General features: G+C 48.9%; 1 protein-coding gene across 2 annotated transcripts in view; it reads left to right on the top strand.

The window, feature by feature from the left end:
- Positions 1-15,482, top strand: part of KLC3 (kinesin light chain 3) — an 819,433-nt gene that overhangs the window by 656,029 nt on the left and 147,922 nt on the right. For both annotated transcript variants that reach the window (XM_086938378.1, XM_086938377.1), the window contains exon 9: positions 11,339-11,435. In XM_086938378.1, coding sequence (XP_086794504.1) covers positions 11,339-11,435 — 97 coding nt within the window. The remainder of the gene's footprint in view (positions 1-11,338; positions 11,436-15,482) is intronic.

The following is a 15,482-nucleotide window of genomic DNA, read 5'->3' as shown; positions in this document are numbered from 1 at the left end:
ATACGGGAGGAGGCGGTTGGCAAGGGCCTTGGCTAATATCTTCGCCTCAAAATTTAAAAGGGAAATCGGCCTGTACGAGGAGTGGTGTTCAGGGGGTCTCCCGGGCTTACAGAAAACAACAATTTCGGCATGTCGCCAGTCCGCTGGGAGGCGACCACACTCCCTGGCTGCCTCTAGTGCCAACCTATAGCGCCCCTCCAGTTGGAGGTGAAAGGTTTTCATGAATTCACATGGGAACCCATTAGGTCCCGGGGCCTTACCAGAATTCAATTCCCCAAGTGCCGTGCCTAGTTCCTCCAGGGACAGGGGGAGTTCCAGCTGATCCCGGCCCTCATCCAAGAGCGCACGCGGCGGGAGATCCGCCAAGAATTTATCAACGTCCTCCGCAGGGAGGGCCTCTCGGGGGGCATACAGATCCGCATAGTACTGTGCAAAACTGGCCGCTATGTCCTCAGGGGCCGACACCTGCTTCCCTCGCTTATCTCGAATTCCTGGCAGGGTCTGAGCCCGGAAGGTGTGCTGGCAGAGTCTGTAGAGCATGGTGCTGGATTTATCCCCCCATTGATAAATTCTGCTCTGCGTGGCCAGCCAGAGCTGGCGCGCCTCATTGAGTAACAGGGATGAGTACGATTGCTGCGCCATCAGGAGCTGCCCCACAGCCTCATCTGTGTCGCCCATAGTGCATTCTCTCTCCAGGTCTTGGACCCGCCCCGCCGCCTCCTCCACCTCTCTCTGACGGGTCCTGCGGGCCCCTGCACACCAAGCTATGTCTACCCCCCGGAGCACCGGCTTCAGTGCCTCCCACTGGGTGGCGGCGTCCACCTCCGGCCCGTCGTTCTCCGCCCAATAATTAGAAATGGCATCACGTAGATGTGAGCGATAGCCATCCTGTTGCAGGTGCCACGCAGACTGGCGCCATCGGAAGGGCTGTCGCCTCTTGTCCAACAGAAGATCCAGGGACACGGGGGAGTGGTCTGAAATACCACGAGGGAGCACAGCTGTGGAAGCGACCCTCGCCAGCCAAGAGAGCAGCACGAACAAGTAATCTAATCTGAGAAGGACTTGTGCACTGCCGACACGTAGGAATATTCGCGACTCAAAGCGTGTTGATAGCGCCAGGAATCAATCCAACCCATGCCCTGCGCTAGGCCATGAAGTTTCGTCGGTGCTGCAGTCTGGAGTTCCCTGCCGGGCCTATAGCGGTCCATCCGTCCATCCATCACATCATTCCAGTCTCCCCCCACAATCGCCAGCACATCCGGGATATCGGCCCACACCTCGAACAGCTTTTCAATGAGCGCATCTTGCAACGGGGGCGGAGCATACACACTACCAAAGACCATCGGCTCATCCCCAACCATACCTTTAACAAACACATATCTACCATGGGCATCAATCCATTGCGTCTCGTGTACATAAGAGAGCCTGCGGTGTATCAGGACCGCCACCCCCGGGTCCCCCTCGCAAAGCCCGCATGAAACACTTGTTGATAGCCATATCTCTGCAAACTGAGGGTCTTGGTGCCCTGGAGGTGCGTCTCCTGTAGGAGAAAGTCCGCCCCTTCCCTTTTCCCCAGCCGCAGCACCGCCCCTCGCTTTATTTTATCTAGCATCCCCTGGACATTCCAACTCACTACTCGTAACATCGCCTGTGGGAGGCCTGACCTCTGGGCATCAACCATTGTCAATGGGGAGAAAATGTAGAATCTTGGGCTCTCGGAGCCACACACACATACAATACAGTTGCCAAAGTAGCGCAGACACTGTTTCAACCTCAACTACACCCCCCACTGCCCTCCTCCCCCACCCCCACCACCCACCCCACTCAGCCACCCCAACCTCCCCGCCATCCCCAACCCCTGTCCCAACCTGACCCCCAAACAAGCCCCCCAACTGCCTCCCCCCCCCCCCAATACCTCATAGAACACTGAAGTACCTGTCGCGGCATGGGCAGCCTCGGGCCCAAAACAGAGCGCCCAAAGCCTACCAACTAATGGATCCCAAACACCCACTAAGCTAAGAACTCCCCCTTCCCCCTAACATCTCCCAACCATGTAGGAGCCAGGTAGCCCCTGTATCGGAGCACCCCGAACCCTTCTCATAGTCTCAGCAATTGTTGGAAGACCCAACCAAGTGGGACAGTTTACTCAGCGTGCAGTCGTCCGTAGAGCAAAGCACAGGTGGACCATTCCCCTCAGCTGGGGCGGCTGGTATCCGTAGGCGGGCAGGACCACCCATCGCCCCTCAGCTACCTCCACCCGAGTGGTCCGAATCGGTGGGCGCAGCAGTCCGAGACTCAGTGCTAGAGATATTGTGCTTCCGGGATCTGGACTTCCTATTCCTTTTTTTTCGGGCATTCTGATCACTCTGGTTTTGCGACGAATCACTCGTGTGTCCCGGATCAAGGCCCGGTTGGGCATGGGGCCTGACTCTCACCGTTTCATCTCACCACCTGAAGACGTCCTCTGGCGTATCGAAAAAGTGAGTCCGGGATTGAAAGACTACTCGTAGGCGGGCCGGATAGAGCAAGGAATACTGAATTTTCAGGCCCCGAAGTTTGGCGGCCAGGAAGGAGTGCCTCTGTTGTTGCCCCATCTTGGTGTAGTCGGGGAAGATCATGATCTTGTGATTTTCAAATAACAGAGAATCCTTGGCCCTCGCCTCCCGCAATATAGTGTCTCTGTCATGGAAGTTCAGGATTCTGGCGATCACCGGCCTGGGCCGTTCACCCGCCGGCGGCTTCTGCGTCAGGGCCCGGTGCGCGCGTTCAATCACAAAGCAGCGGGACAGGGTATCCGGGGGGAGCCAGCTCTCCAGCCATTGGGAAAGGAAGCGTTCCATGCTGCCCTTTTCACAGCCCTCCGGAAAACCTACAAAGCGAAGGTTGTTCCTGCACGCCCGTCCTTCGGCATCCTCCACACGAAGCGCCAGACCCCTCCGAATACTCTCCATCGCTGCCATTTTCTTCTTCAGGGTCCCGACATCATCTTCCACCACTGAGATCCTGGTCTCGGCCTCTGTAATTCGCGCCACAGCGTTGTGTAGGTCCTGTCTCAGGAGGGTCACATCCGCCCCAACAGCCCCAATCTTGGCGTCCAGCATGTCCCTCGATTGGGTTATCGCTGCCATTAGCGCCGCGTTATCCGACCCCGACCCCTGGCCGCCCTGTGCTCCGGGGCCGCCATTTGGTTCCGTGAATTTGTCGATGGGCCCCTGCTTAGCGGGCCCACCCCCCCCCCCTCTGGTCATGGCCAAGTCTTAGTCCGGTATCACTGCCCTCAAAGCGCTAGCGGATCCTTTTGGCGGGGCAATCCACACCTCCAACAGCTGCCAAGGGTGGTTCACTGTCCAGACACCCCAATCGGCGATACACTCTTTAGGCACACCGCCTCCGCCTATTCCGGGTGGGGGAAAGGGCCTCACAACGAGTCTCCGCAGACCCCTGCAGGCTAAGCCCCAGTGTGAGTGAGAGCCGCCAGGGGCACCTCTCCCTATGTGTTCGCCGCCACCGCCTGCACTGGTGCACCTCTCGATCCCCCACGACAGCCCGGGGGTATCCTAGGCCCGCTGGCAGGCCCGGCAGCCTGCTCAGGGCCCCAGGTCGAGTCCAAGTCGGTTCCACTGGTCCCTTCCGCCCCTCCAGCAATATCTGCAGTGCGATGGGAGGGGGGGTCACCATGGGGGGAGACACTCACGGTTCGACGATCTCCTCCGCAGGGTCGGCGCCAGGTCCACACTGGGTCCGCAGGCACACCTGTCCCGGCAGAGACACAAGCCCCTCTGGTTCGTCCTACAGGCCCTCAGTCCACAGCCCCGGCGAGCACAGCTATGGGGATTACAGCAGTCCGGTCCAAGCGCACGACCGACCCCTCAGCTCCTGGGGCCTCGCTGCGCCTGCACTCCTGGCTCGAGGACAAGTGCTGGTGTCGCCGGGCGGGGACCACCAAACACGAGGCCCCGGCTTCGCCGAGGCCAGGTAGGCCGTAGCTCCTCCTCAGTAGCCTCCGGGCACCAGTCTCTGCCGCCGTTGCTGCAGTGTTAGGCAGGGGCCTCCTTGATGTGTCGCTGACACCAGGCAGTCCCAGACTTAGATAGAAGGATGGCGCCGCTGGCCTCTGTGCGAGTCCTCCGGTCCGGATGCGCCAAAATCGAAGCCCCGGCTTTTCCGTTCGGGACTAGGCCACTCGCTGCTTCGGCCGATTCCACTGCCCTGAGAGGTCCCGGAGCGTCGCTCTCAGCGTCGGATGGCTCCCAGCACTGTCCGCCACAATCGCCCCACAAGCAGTGCACTGTTCGGGTCCGGGGGCCAGGATAATCGGTCGGATAATCTCCGGGCCGGCGGGAGCTCTAGAAAGCTACGTCCGCCATCGACGCCCGCTAAGCCACGCCCCCCTTGTTTCACATGTTTAAACTGTCATGACTCTCCCACCTAAATAAGTAGTTTTAGCAGTCATTAGGGGAATCAAGTTGGTGTATCCCAGTACTAAGACCAAGAAAGAGGCTGTACAGAACAGGAACTCTATGAAACTGTACTTGCAGATCCAACCAACACATGTACATTTTTAGAACATGGTAGTCTTAATTGCAACCCAAGGTTCAAGCTACCTGATTTTAGGGAATCCGGGTGAATTTACTATGCCCAAAAGGTCTTAGAAGCAGGTATCTCACTGGATTGAGTGAGGCTAAGTTTGGACCGAGGGAATCCCAAGCCAGTTGCCTTTCAGAAAGAGAATAAGACGTGTTTGACTCACAATACAGAAGATTAGTTCAATTCAAAGGTATTGCTTTTTGAACAAAAACTCAAACATACCATCATTACAATCAAATCATGTTGAGTTAAAAAACAGTACACTGCAGGCCTTCACCACAGAAGCTAAAATAAAATGTAGTCACTGGAATATAGTACTTCACTCGCTTACTTCAACTTGAATCGAGATTATATGTAGAGTTTGCTTCAATGTTTACACAACCAGAATAATAAAATGGATAATGTCACTGTTATAATGAACACTGACACTTGGAAATGTAATTGTCATAAACTTGTATTGACACCAGATGCTGTTCAGGAATTATTTAAAGCTACATCATTATTTCCTTTCATCGGTTTCTCAAAATATTTTTGCTAGTTTCCTTATCAGCCCAGGAATCCCTGACCGAATAGTTTATATCAATTTTTCAGTGTACCAGGCCCGGTTCTAGAGGGTGGGCCGGGCCCACCCAAACTTTGGCCTGGCCCACCCAAACATAACCCTTGGCCCTGGCAGTGACGTCACCAAGGCCAGCAAAATATGGCCACTGCAAGTTAAAACGTTCTTCGAACGTTATCTTTCTTTAGGAGTTGCGTGATTGGGCCTGGGCTCGCACCCCCAATCACGCATCTCCTATTAGGGGGGTGGGCTGTGTCCCCGCCGACTCGTGCAGGTACATTAGGGGCACTGCGAAGAGGACAAATCCTTTCGTTGGAACTGGATTTGTGGATAATTAATTCTTTTCTGCTGGTAAAGAGGAGTTTGTTTTGCCGTTTCGTTTTCCTGACCTTCCTGACCCCTTGAGCTGTTTGTTTAACCGATCTAGCTGTGACAGAGTTCATAAGGAGCAGGTAAGAGAATGTGTGGCTATTGTGTTTTTTAAATCTGTGAGTCATACTTAGAACGCCGTGTTTATTTCATTTTCATTTACATCGTGTGTTTAAATCGTTGGTATCATTCATGAGTGTTTCTGCAAGGATGCACGACAACTAAATGTCCAAATAACCTTGGGGATTGTTGATCTTGCTGGAGAGCGTTCTTTTTTTTGGTTTGTAGTATTTAAATGCAATAGAACTGTAGTTAACGTGGATAGCTCAGTGGGTTACTGCCTTTGTCACAGAGATCCTTTGATACATAAGACAGTGTGATCAAAGACGTGTATACAAACCAGGATGGTATAATTAGATTTTTTTTTTGTATTGCTAGTTAGTTCGAATTTTCCCAGTATTTCATTATTCTAATGTTGCAATACAGAGTTTGGGCAGATATAATTTCTAATCAGTACAGCCAACCACTGGGTTATGCTTTAAATCCTGTGTTTGTGGTTCTCCAGACCCAACCCTCTTAATACATATTGCCACCAGCAGCATGGATGAGATGTGATTCCTACACCTGGTAATCTTCATTAGCTTATGTGACATTCCCTATAGGCTGATTTGGATACTTTTATGAATCATTGTGTCTGCATAATGTGTGTGTGATGTACAGTACTGTGATACCCTACACTACAAGTAGCGCTATACAAGAAATAAAATGCATATGAGAGAGGGGCTATGGAGTGATGATGGGCTCTGTTGGAGGGTGGCAATGAGGGAATCCGAGGGGGGCATCATGAGGGGTGGAGATACGGAGAGATGGAAGGCACTGGTGGAGGTTGTTTGTGAGGGAGTCTGAAGAGGAGGTCATGGATGAGTTGCTTTGGAGTGATGAGGGGCACTGGTGGAGGGGTAGGAAGGGAGTCTGAAGAGGAGATCATGAGGGGGTGTTGCTTGGAGTGATGATGGGCACTGGTGGAGGGTGGTAGGGAGGGACTCTGAGGAGGCGGTCATGAGGGGGGGTTACTTTTGAGGGATGGGCACTGGTGGAGGGTGGTAGGGAGGGAGTCTGAGGAGGAGGGCATGAGGGGCACTGGTGGAGGGTGGTAGGGAGGGAGTCTGAGAAGGCGGTCATGAAGGGATTGCTTTGGAGTGATGGGCACTGGTGGAGGGTGGTAGGGAGGGAGTCTGAGGAGGAGGGCATGAGGGGCACTGGTGGAGGGTGGTAGGGAGGGAGTCTGAGAAGGTGGTCATGAGGGGATTGCTTTGGAGTGATGGGCACTGGTGGAGGGTGGTAGGTAGGGAGTCTGAGGAGGAGGTCATGAGGTAGAGGGGCTTTGGAGTGATGAGGGGCACTGGTGAAGGGTGGTAGGGAGGGAGACCGAGGAGCAGGTAATGGAGAGGGGCTATGGAGCGCTGAGGGGCACTGGTGGAGGGTGGTAGGGAGGGAGTCTGAGGAGGAGGTCATGAGGGGAAGAGGCTACGGAGAGATGAAGGCCAGTGTTGGAGGATGGCAATGAGGGAATCCGAGGAGGGAGAGGTCATGGGGAGGAGCTACAGAGTGATGAGGGGCCCTGGTGGAGGGTGGTAGTGGGGGAGTCTGGGAGGAGGGTGGCAGTGAGGGACTCAGGAGGAGGTCAATGGGGGGAGGGGTTATGGAGCGCTGAGGGGCACTGGTGGAGGGTAGTAGGGAGGGAGTCTGAGGAGGAGGTCATGAGGGGAAGAGGCTACAGAGAGATGAAGGCCAGTGTTGGAGGATGGCAATGAGGGAATCCGAGGAGGGGGAGGTCATGGGGAGGAGCTACGGAGAGATGAGGGGCACTGGTGGAGGGTGTGGTAGTGGGGGAGTCTGGGAGGAGGTCATGAGGGGCACTGGTGGAGGGTGGTAGTGGGGGAGTCTGAGGAGGCGGTCATGAGGGGGGGTTGCTTTGGAGTGATGGGCACTGGTGGAGGGTGGTAGGGAGGGAGTCTGAGGAGGTGGTAATGGGGAGGGACTATGGAGTGCTGAGGGGCACTGGTGGAGGGTGGTAGGGAGGGAGCCTGAGGAGGAGGTCATGAGGGGAAGAGGCTACGGAGAGATGAAGGCCAGTGTTGGAGGATGGCAATGAGGGAATCCGAGGAGGGGAAGGTCATGGGGAGGAGCTACGGAGTGATGAGGGGCACTGGTGGAGGGTGGTAGTGGGGGAGTCTGGGAGGAGGGTGGCAATGAGGGAATCCGATGAGGTCATGGGGGAGGTGCTTAGGAGCGATGAGGGACACTGGTGGAGGGTGGCAGTGAGGGACTCAGGAGGAGGTCAATGGGGGAGGGGTTATGGAGCGCTGAGGGGCACTGGTGGAGGGTGGTAGGGAGGGAGTCTGAGGAGGAGGTCATGAGGGGAAGAGGCTACGGAGAGATGAAGGCCAGTGTTGGAGGATGGCAATGAGGGAATCCGAGGAGGGGGAGGTCATGGGGAGGAGCTACGGAGTGATGAGGGGCACTGGTGGAGGGTGGTAGTTGGGGAGTCTGGGAGGAGGGTGGCAATGAGGGAATCCGATGAGGTCATGGGGGAGGTGCTTTGGAGCGAAGAGGGACACTGGTGGAGGGTGGCAGTGAGGGACTCAGGAGGAGGTCAATGGGGGAGGGGTTATGGAGCGATGAGGGGCACTGGTGGGCACTGGTGGAGGGTGGTAGGGAGGGACTCTGAGGAGGCGGTCATGAGGGGGGGTTGCTTTTGAGGGATGGGCACTGGTGGAGGGTTAGAAAGAGATTTTGAAAATAATGGAGGGCCCTGAATCTCCTGTTATCCCCTTCTATCACATGCAGGAGTACAGTTTTTTTTATTTGTAGGCTACCTCCAGAAGCGACACATTGAGCCCGCAGTGGCCCACCCAAATGCGCCCTTGGCCCACCCAAACAAAAATTCCTGGAGCCGGGCCTGGCATAGAAATTGTTTGGTTGCATGATTGAACTTTATGCTTTTGGGGCAGTAATCCAAAGTAAGCTCAGAAATGATCTGGGTAGCCCTTTTCAGCAGGAAGCAATATTGAAGGCTCGACCAATGCACTACAACCAAGTAAACCAAGCTTGAGTTTTATAAGAACCTGAGGAGTGGCCTACCTGAGGCAAAATATTCGTCTTGCAGCAGTCGCTTCAATGCAGTTTATAATGCCATAGGTCCTTTGTGAAAAACTGGGGAAACGTGCAACACAGTAGATGGTATTTTTGTTTTGAAAGTATTGAAAAGAGGTGATACAGAAAGTCCACAGTCACAATTACTTTAATCTACTATAAGCCACCATGACGTTTGTTTCAACACTATCTATGTGAACACCTCATCTTAAATTAGAATTTAAGGTAACACCTAAAAACACGTAGTTTAGTTTTATTAAGATTAGTTGTTAAAAATGTAATGCTTTTTTAAACTGATAAATAATCTAGCTACCACTGAAGACCAATGGCAGTCTAATCTAGCAAAATCAGATAACACAAACGTGGAGACTACATGTTCTTTTTAGATTAAACAACTTCTCCCCTAGTTAAATAGGAAGGCAGAACTGCAAGATAGAAATTGAAAAGGGTGGGACTCGGAGGATGCCAGGCCCGGTCTACCTCAGCAATGAGAAATGCAAGCATGCAATACGAGAGGACAATAACCACAGAGGACACACCGCTACAGAAAAATCCTATGTCAAGAAAGAACAAGCAGAGGAGGAAAAGAGCTTATTTTTTTTCAAAGGAAACCCTAAACTTCGTTGACCTCTGATATGGATAAATATTTTCAACAAAAAAAAATAGATAATGGCGTTATACAACGTGCTCCCAATAAGAAAAAACTCAGATGAATATGAGCTCCTTTTTGACCAAGCCCCATATACCACACCACTGCCATTTCTAAATTCTGTAAATAGCAGGTATTTTAATTATCCAATATGTAGGTACTTAAGTTAATGCCATCGGATGGATAGAGTTGCTTTTATCCGGATTCAAACTCTGTGAACAGTGAGCATTTAACTCACTGAGCCATGGTACCTGTTTTATTAGTTAGAGCATATGTGTAAAAATATCAAATGCTAACAATTGTATTCTTCTTCACCAGCAAGATGTATCCATCGATCAATTAAATAGACTATTTATTTTTTTCATATGCAAATATATAAAAATATATTGATGCCCCACCTTAATGCGATGAAGACTGATGCAATATCATTTCTACAGAGGAACAGATGTCCAAGCTCTGGTTCTATTTCACCTCATTATAGGCAACTACCTCTCTAAAATACCACCTATACTCACTGATGAACCTGCTCCGTGGTGCATCCCAAAATGACAAGAGGAGAGAGAGTAGACTGCCTAGCATACCGGCACACAATTAACTCAGATGCATTGTGGTCAATGTAGTGCATAACACTCATTCCACTTAAAAGTCATCAGTATTCAACATTGATGGTTCAGCCAGTGCTGTGTATCTCTAGACATGTGTTTCAGGATATGTGTGCTTCCTCAGTAGAGAGTACCACTTAGAATTTGGGGGTGCTGGCAATGCTGTTCAGTCTTCTCAGGTTTCTTTACCACTTCCAAAGTGCAGGTGCATCCCATTGTTGTCAGCCAAGTGACTCAACAAGGAGCCATCACTAAAGTGAGAGGGAGCACACTACATGGCATACCAGCACATAATTCACACAGATGCTTTGTGGTAAGTGCAGTGCATGATAACACTCACATTAGTTGAAAAGTCTTTAGTATTCACCATTGTTGTTGCAGCCAGTACTGTGTATCTGTAAACATCTTTCAGGATATTGTCCTTCAGAAGAGAGTAGCATTTTACATTTTGGGGTGCTGGCAATGCTGCTCACATTTTTCTCAGGTTTCTATACCACTCCCTGAGCACATGTACCACTCCCGGAGCACCTGTGCATCCTAATTAGTTTGTCTGCCCAATTACTCAACAAGGAGCCAATCACTAAAGGGGAAGGAAGCACACTGCCTGGCATACCACCACACAAGTTGCCCAGATGCATTGTGGTAAATTCAGTGTAGAATAGCAACTGGATCCCCACCTCTCCTACAAAGCATTTACACAAACCCTATATGTAATGTTTCATCCCCTGTCGACAGTTCATCTGACTTTTTAGTGTCCTTTGGTCATATGGGCATGTTATAAAACAATTAAGATAAATAACCCCCCATTCTGGCAGTTAACTTGATGGTCTTTCAAACAAAAACGACTTGCCCACATCAGTTGTTACTATTGTCAAGTGAATGAATATGGTATCTGTAAAAGAAGTTGATCTGTGAAGTAATGTACCTCATACTGCCAGATTGGTTTTTAAAAAATCTGCAAATTTCACAAATTAAAAATGATGACGCCACAGCACACGCTTGTAATGTAACTTGATCACTCTTGATAGTGCTCTTAGTTCAGACTTTTGCAACAAAAGAGATTAAATACCTATTTTAGTTGGGCCGTACATGTCCTGGGGCTATTTATTCTGTGATGTTTAATAACGTGTATTATGCTGTATTGGGTCTGGATATAATTCTTTAAAAATCACACGAAGTGTAAAGCATATAGTAAACAAACAACCTCCAATTAATTCCTGAACTTCTGTACTGCTAAAATGTTTCTCACTGAATAGTTTTCTATAGTGAGAAAACAAGGCTGACGGCACTGCACTTTTTTCTTGAACGGAACTCATCAAACCTCAGCCTTGGCCATAGTTTTGCATGAGTTCTGCATATGCTAGCTGTGAAAAAACCATCAGTAGCTTTCTAACCATAATTCTTAATTTTCCATAGGCCTCAGCCTACCTGAAACAGGGGAAGTATCAAAAGGCAGAAGAACTCTACAAGGACATCCTCACCAAACATGAAAAGGACTTCTCTGCTGCTGAGGGTATGACTCCGTATGAACATGCGTTTGGCCTTCACTGCTCATGACAAGGTCAACTTGTCATGGGTTTTACCTGCCCTGTGCTTATGACGAGTTGACCTTGTCATGAACAATGGGATTTTGAGAAATGCAGCACCCAGCGGGAATTATCAGTAGCACCCAAGGTGTTTTAAGATAAGATAGTGGGAGAAAATGGTATCTGTGTCTCAAATGTTGATACAGTATCATAAACACTTGATGTTGGAGTAAAAACCGTACCCCAGTATTTTATAACACCCTAAACGTTTTAGAAACCCCAACTTTACCCATTACGGTTCTCTCACCAGAAATAATTGCACAAAATGGGACCCTCCCAACATTCAGTTTATTAGAGTAATCAAATAAGTAACTGGGATAAGTCAATAATTGAGTTCCAGATCAGACTGAAAAGTTAAAGGGTTTTATTACAGAAATCTCAAAATCAAGCGTTTCAGAATAAATGCCACGAACGCTCAAATGCAGCATTATTACAGAGTAGTCGAAAATGAGAAAACATTTCAAGTCCCAAATGAGCAGCAAAATCGGAAAATGGTCAGACAGTATCACTGATAGTTCAGGAAAGTCATCTCTAAAAATCACTCTCACATCCAGAAGAAAGGAGTTCACTATCACAATTCTTGCATAACAATATAGCTAGCACAGCCAATTCATCATAACGTTATCATAAGTAACAACTCTGTAGCAAATCAGAAGGAAAAACGTCAATCCCTTAAACACAAACACTATCTCAGTTAAGAAAGCACCCATAATATTCTTTGCTACTGCCATCCACAGATGTTTGAACAAAATATGAAGCATTTCAAAAATATAATTTGACACTAATGAATAGGGCTTGTTTTTCCAGCGAAATTACAGCCAGCGTTAAGACCTTGGATGTTACAACATATCAGGAACACTAGAAAATTCATTGAAAGCATTGTATTCATAACTGTAACTTTAACCATTACACCAGCTGTCTTCTCTTCAGCAGAGTTTGTGAGGAGAGAAGAGAAGATGCACAGGATGACATGATGGAAGTGGTGAATACAGGAATGAATGACGGAATTAGCATCTCAAAGATTTCTTCATTCAGTTTCATTACCATCAAATTAACAAAACAACTATGTATTACATTTAGCAGATTTCACTTTACTTCATTTAGTATCCTTGATACATACATAAAATATTTTTAAAAAACATTTAAAAAATCATTAAAGTCATAAAAGTTCATCACGGCGGACTTTGTGCAATATCATTACAGTTGTTGTTATCGGTATATATCAAGGTACTCCCCCAAATTGATAATACTAACTCTGCAGTGCCTAAGTTATTAGTTAAAATCAGACCCAAGTTAAAAAATGTATAAAACTCATGCTGTCATAGTGCAGTGGTCACTAAGGTGCTGTTAGAGAGGATTGGCCAATAAATGTCAACTCTATAAACACATTTATGTACATAATGTATAAACACTTAAAATAGTTTTCTAGGACAACCCATACACTAAATGTGCTAAAGTTCACAATAATTTCGGAAACTTCTCCCGCATTGTTCAAATTTTGAACACGAACCAATAAAGGAGGAACATTTTAAAAACCTTATCTAAAGTGCAAACATTAGCACAAATCCTGCCTGAAAGGGTGTTAGAATCCTTTGGCCATCCATCGACTCTTCCTGTCTCTTGAAGACCTGCCTGGCGAATATTTTTTGAAGGTTGTCCACTAGGCTTATAGGCCTATGATGTGACATACAGTTTGCGTCACACTTTTTAAATATCGGGATTATTTCCACCCCCCTCCAGGTATTTTGGATCTCTCCTCCACTAGCTATTGCATTAGAGATAAGGTTTACATAACTAGCCCTCAACCCAGGTTCTGATTTATATAGATCATCAGAAATGTGATCAGGACCAGGGGCCTTTAGTGCCTTGAACCTATTGATCGAGAGGGTGCCATCTAAAATGAATCGTGACGGCCTCCTACTCCCCAACTTGGTAAAGTCACCCTCTGGACATCGTCTGTCACATGCAATAATATGCCAGATTGTCCCACCATTGTTCATTTTAAGGGCCTGAAGCATATCTTGCCAGTTAGCATCCTCCCACTTCTGCTTGGCATAGTCAATTGCAAACTTGTATTCCCGACGAGCTGTACGGATCTTGTGTCATTTACAGCCCCTAATAGCCCTTCTCAGCACCTTTTTGGCCTGCTCACCATCTGTTAAGCACAATTTTGGGTCATTGGGAGGGGCTTGTATATTACCACTTGATTTTTTTTATAAAAATACTCTGTAATTTCTTAAAGAACCTACCATGAATATCTAAGTTCTTAATAACCTCCTCAGGGAAAGTCTCATAATTTGATAAACAATATATAAACCACTGATATATCTCAGAATGGAGCTTCTCATTAGCCATAACCTTAGGCCACGAAACTCTTCTATAGCTATTGGCCACAATAGGTTCGGGGACCACAGTACTGTGATTAGGTGGCAATCTCTTGAGGTTATTTCCAGATAGTGTGACAATCAGGGGGGGTGGTCACTATCTGTACACAACAAGACCACCATGTCATGAAGCAACGGACAAAGAATGACCATCAGGAAAACATAATCACACTAGAAATGGCTTCCCTTTTAATCATGGCTGCTCTCTTTTGGTGAGAGCTGGTTCTCCTATTGCATGCTCTCATGCTGCACACTACCACCAGTGATGCAGTTTTCAAATTAGCTTGGAGAGACTGCATCCTCCTTTTCAGTTATCAACATAAGATATTGAGATGGTTCAAATAAAGAATTTAAATCCTGCTACAATGTCTTTATCATACTGCTGGAACTGAGCAATCAACTCATCTAGTAGAGACATAATCAGTGATTTTCTATTCAATGACAAAGACCTAGTATCACTGAGGGGTGGAGCTTGGCCGCACAGTGAAATGGCCGCTTGCTAGAGAGGCTCCTCCAGCTAATCCAGCAATTATCCTAAACCCCCTGACCTTTAACACCATCGTGCGTGCCCACACACTAGAAGAGATCGTGCACCCGAAAATCCTCGGCAGAGTACACGGAAGTTGCTCATGCAGGAATCGCGGCGAATGGTGCGCGGGACCTCTGGAGTTGAGAGGCGCCATCTTGCTCTACAGAGTGCTGCCGTAACGAGCACCGCTGACTGCGCATATCTCCGTGATGATGTGCCCTAACCCCCAGCATACCTTCAGTCTAAGAAACCCTGCAAGCCCCAACCGGGCCTTCTGCTGCGGCCTGGGATGTGAAAGAAACTCCTGAGCCTAACGGCTGACCTGAGAGCTGCCGCGCCCAACCGCTACGTGTGGAGCCAGGCCGCAGATACTAGGACGGGTCTCTGCCTTGGGCCTCCGCTACTTCCACACTGCTGGCAGTGGGCTCAGTCCCACTTCCTATCCCCGCTACACCAGAAAAGAAAGAGTATGTCGGCCCCTATCCATTGGGGCCAAAAAAAGTAAGCAAGCCAGCGGGGTGTATGGGGCTGCACTGGGCCTTGCCTGCTGGCATGAGGGAGATCACAGAGACCCACTACGACATCCACTTCGATCGCCATAGGGAGGTCAGACCAAAGAAAATACTGCTGCAGGCACCTACAACACGCTGCCGGTGAGGACTTGGCAAGCTAATTGTGAGTGGCCCGCAGTCAATGAGAGGGGGTTTGACCTTCATAGCAGCCCCCTACCAGTAACAGTACACTACCATATGTGCTCCTCCCTTGCAACGATAAAGGGGTCCCAGCACCCAACTTTTCTCTTGCCTTCAGCTCTACTGACCTTTAAGCCTGAAAATATATGATGCATAAGCAGGCCCCAAATAAATACGAAAGAACTCATGACAATATACAGAAGGAGAGCAACAGAAAATAAGCACTACGGGGCTAACTCTGAACTGAAACCTGACAGGCCCCCAACCTAGACCTGCTGATTCAACACCATTGCGTCATCTTGCATACAGTTGAAAGCAGACCTGACATAGACATTGAAGCTGTACAGCAGATTATTATAAATTGCAATG

This window comes from Lissotriton vulgaris, chromosome 9, assembly GCF_964263255.1.
Source record: "Lissotriton vulgaris chromosome 9, aLisVul1.2, whole genome shotgun sequence".
Lineage (NCBI taxonomy): Eukaryota > Metazoa > Chordata > Amphibia > Caudata > Salamandridae > Lissotriton > Lissotriton vulgaris.
Note: the sequence above shows the minus strand (reverse complement) of the source record. Positions and strands in the feature narration are given on the sequence as shown.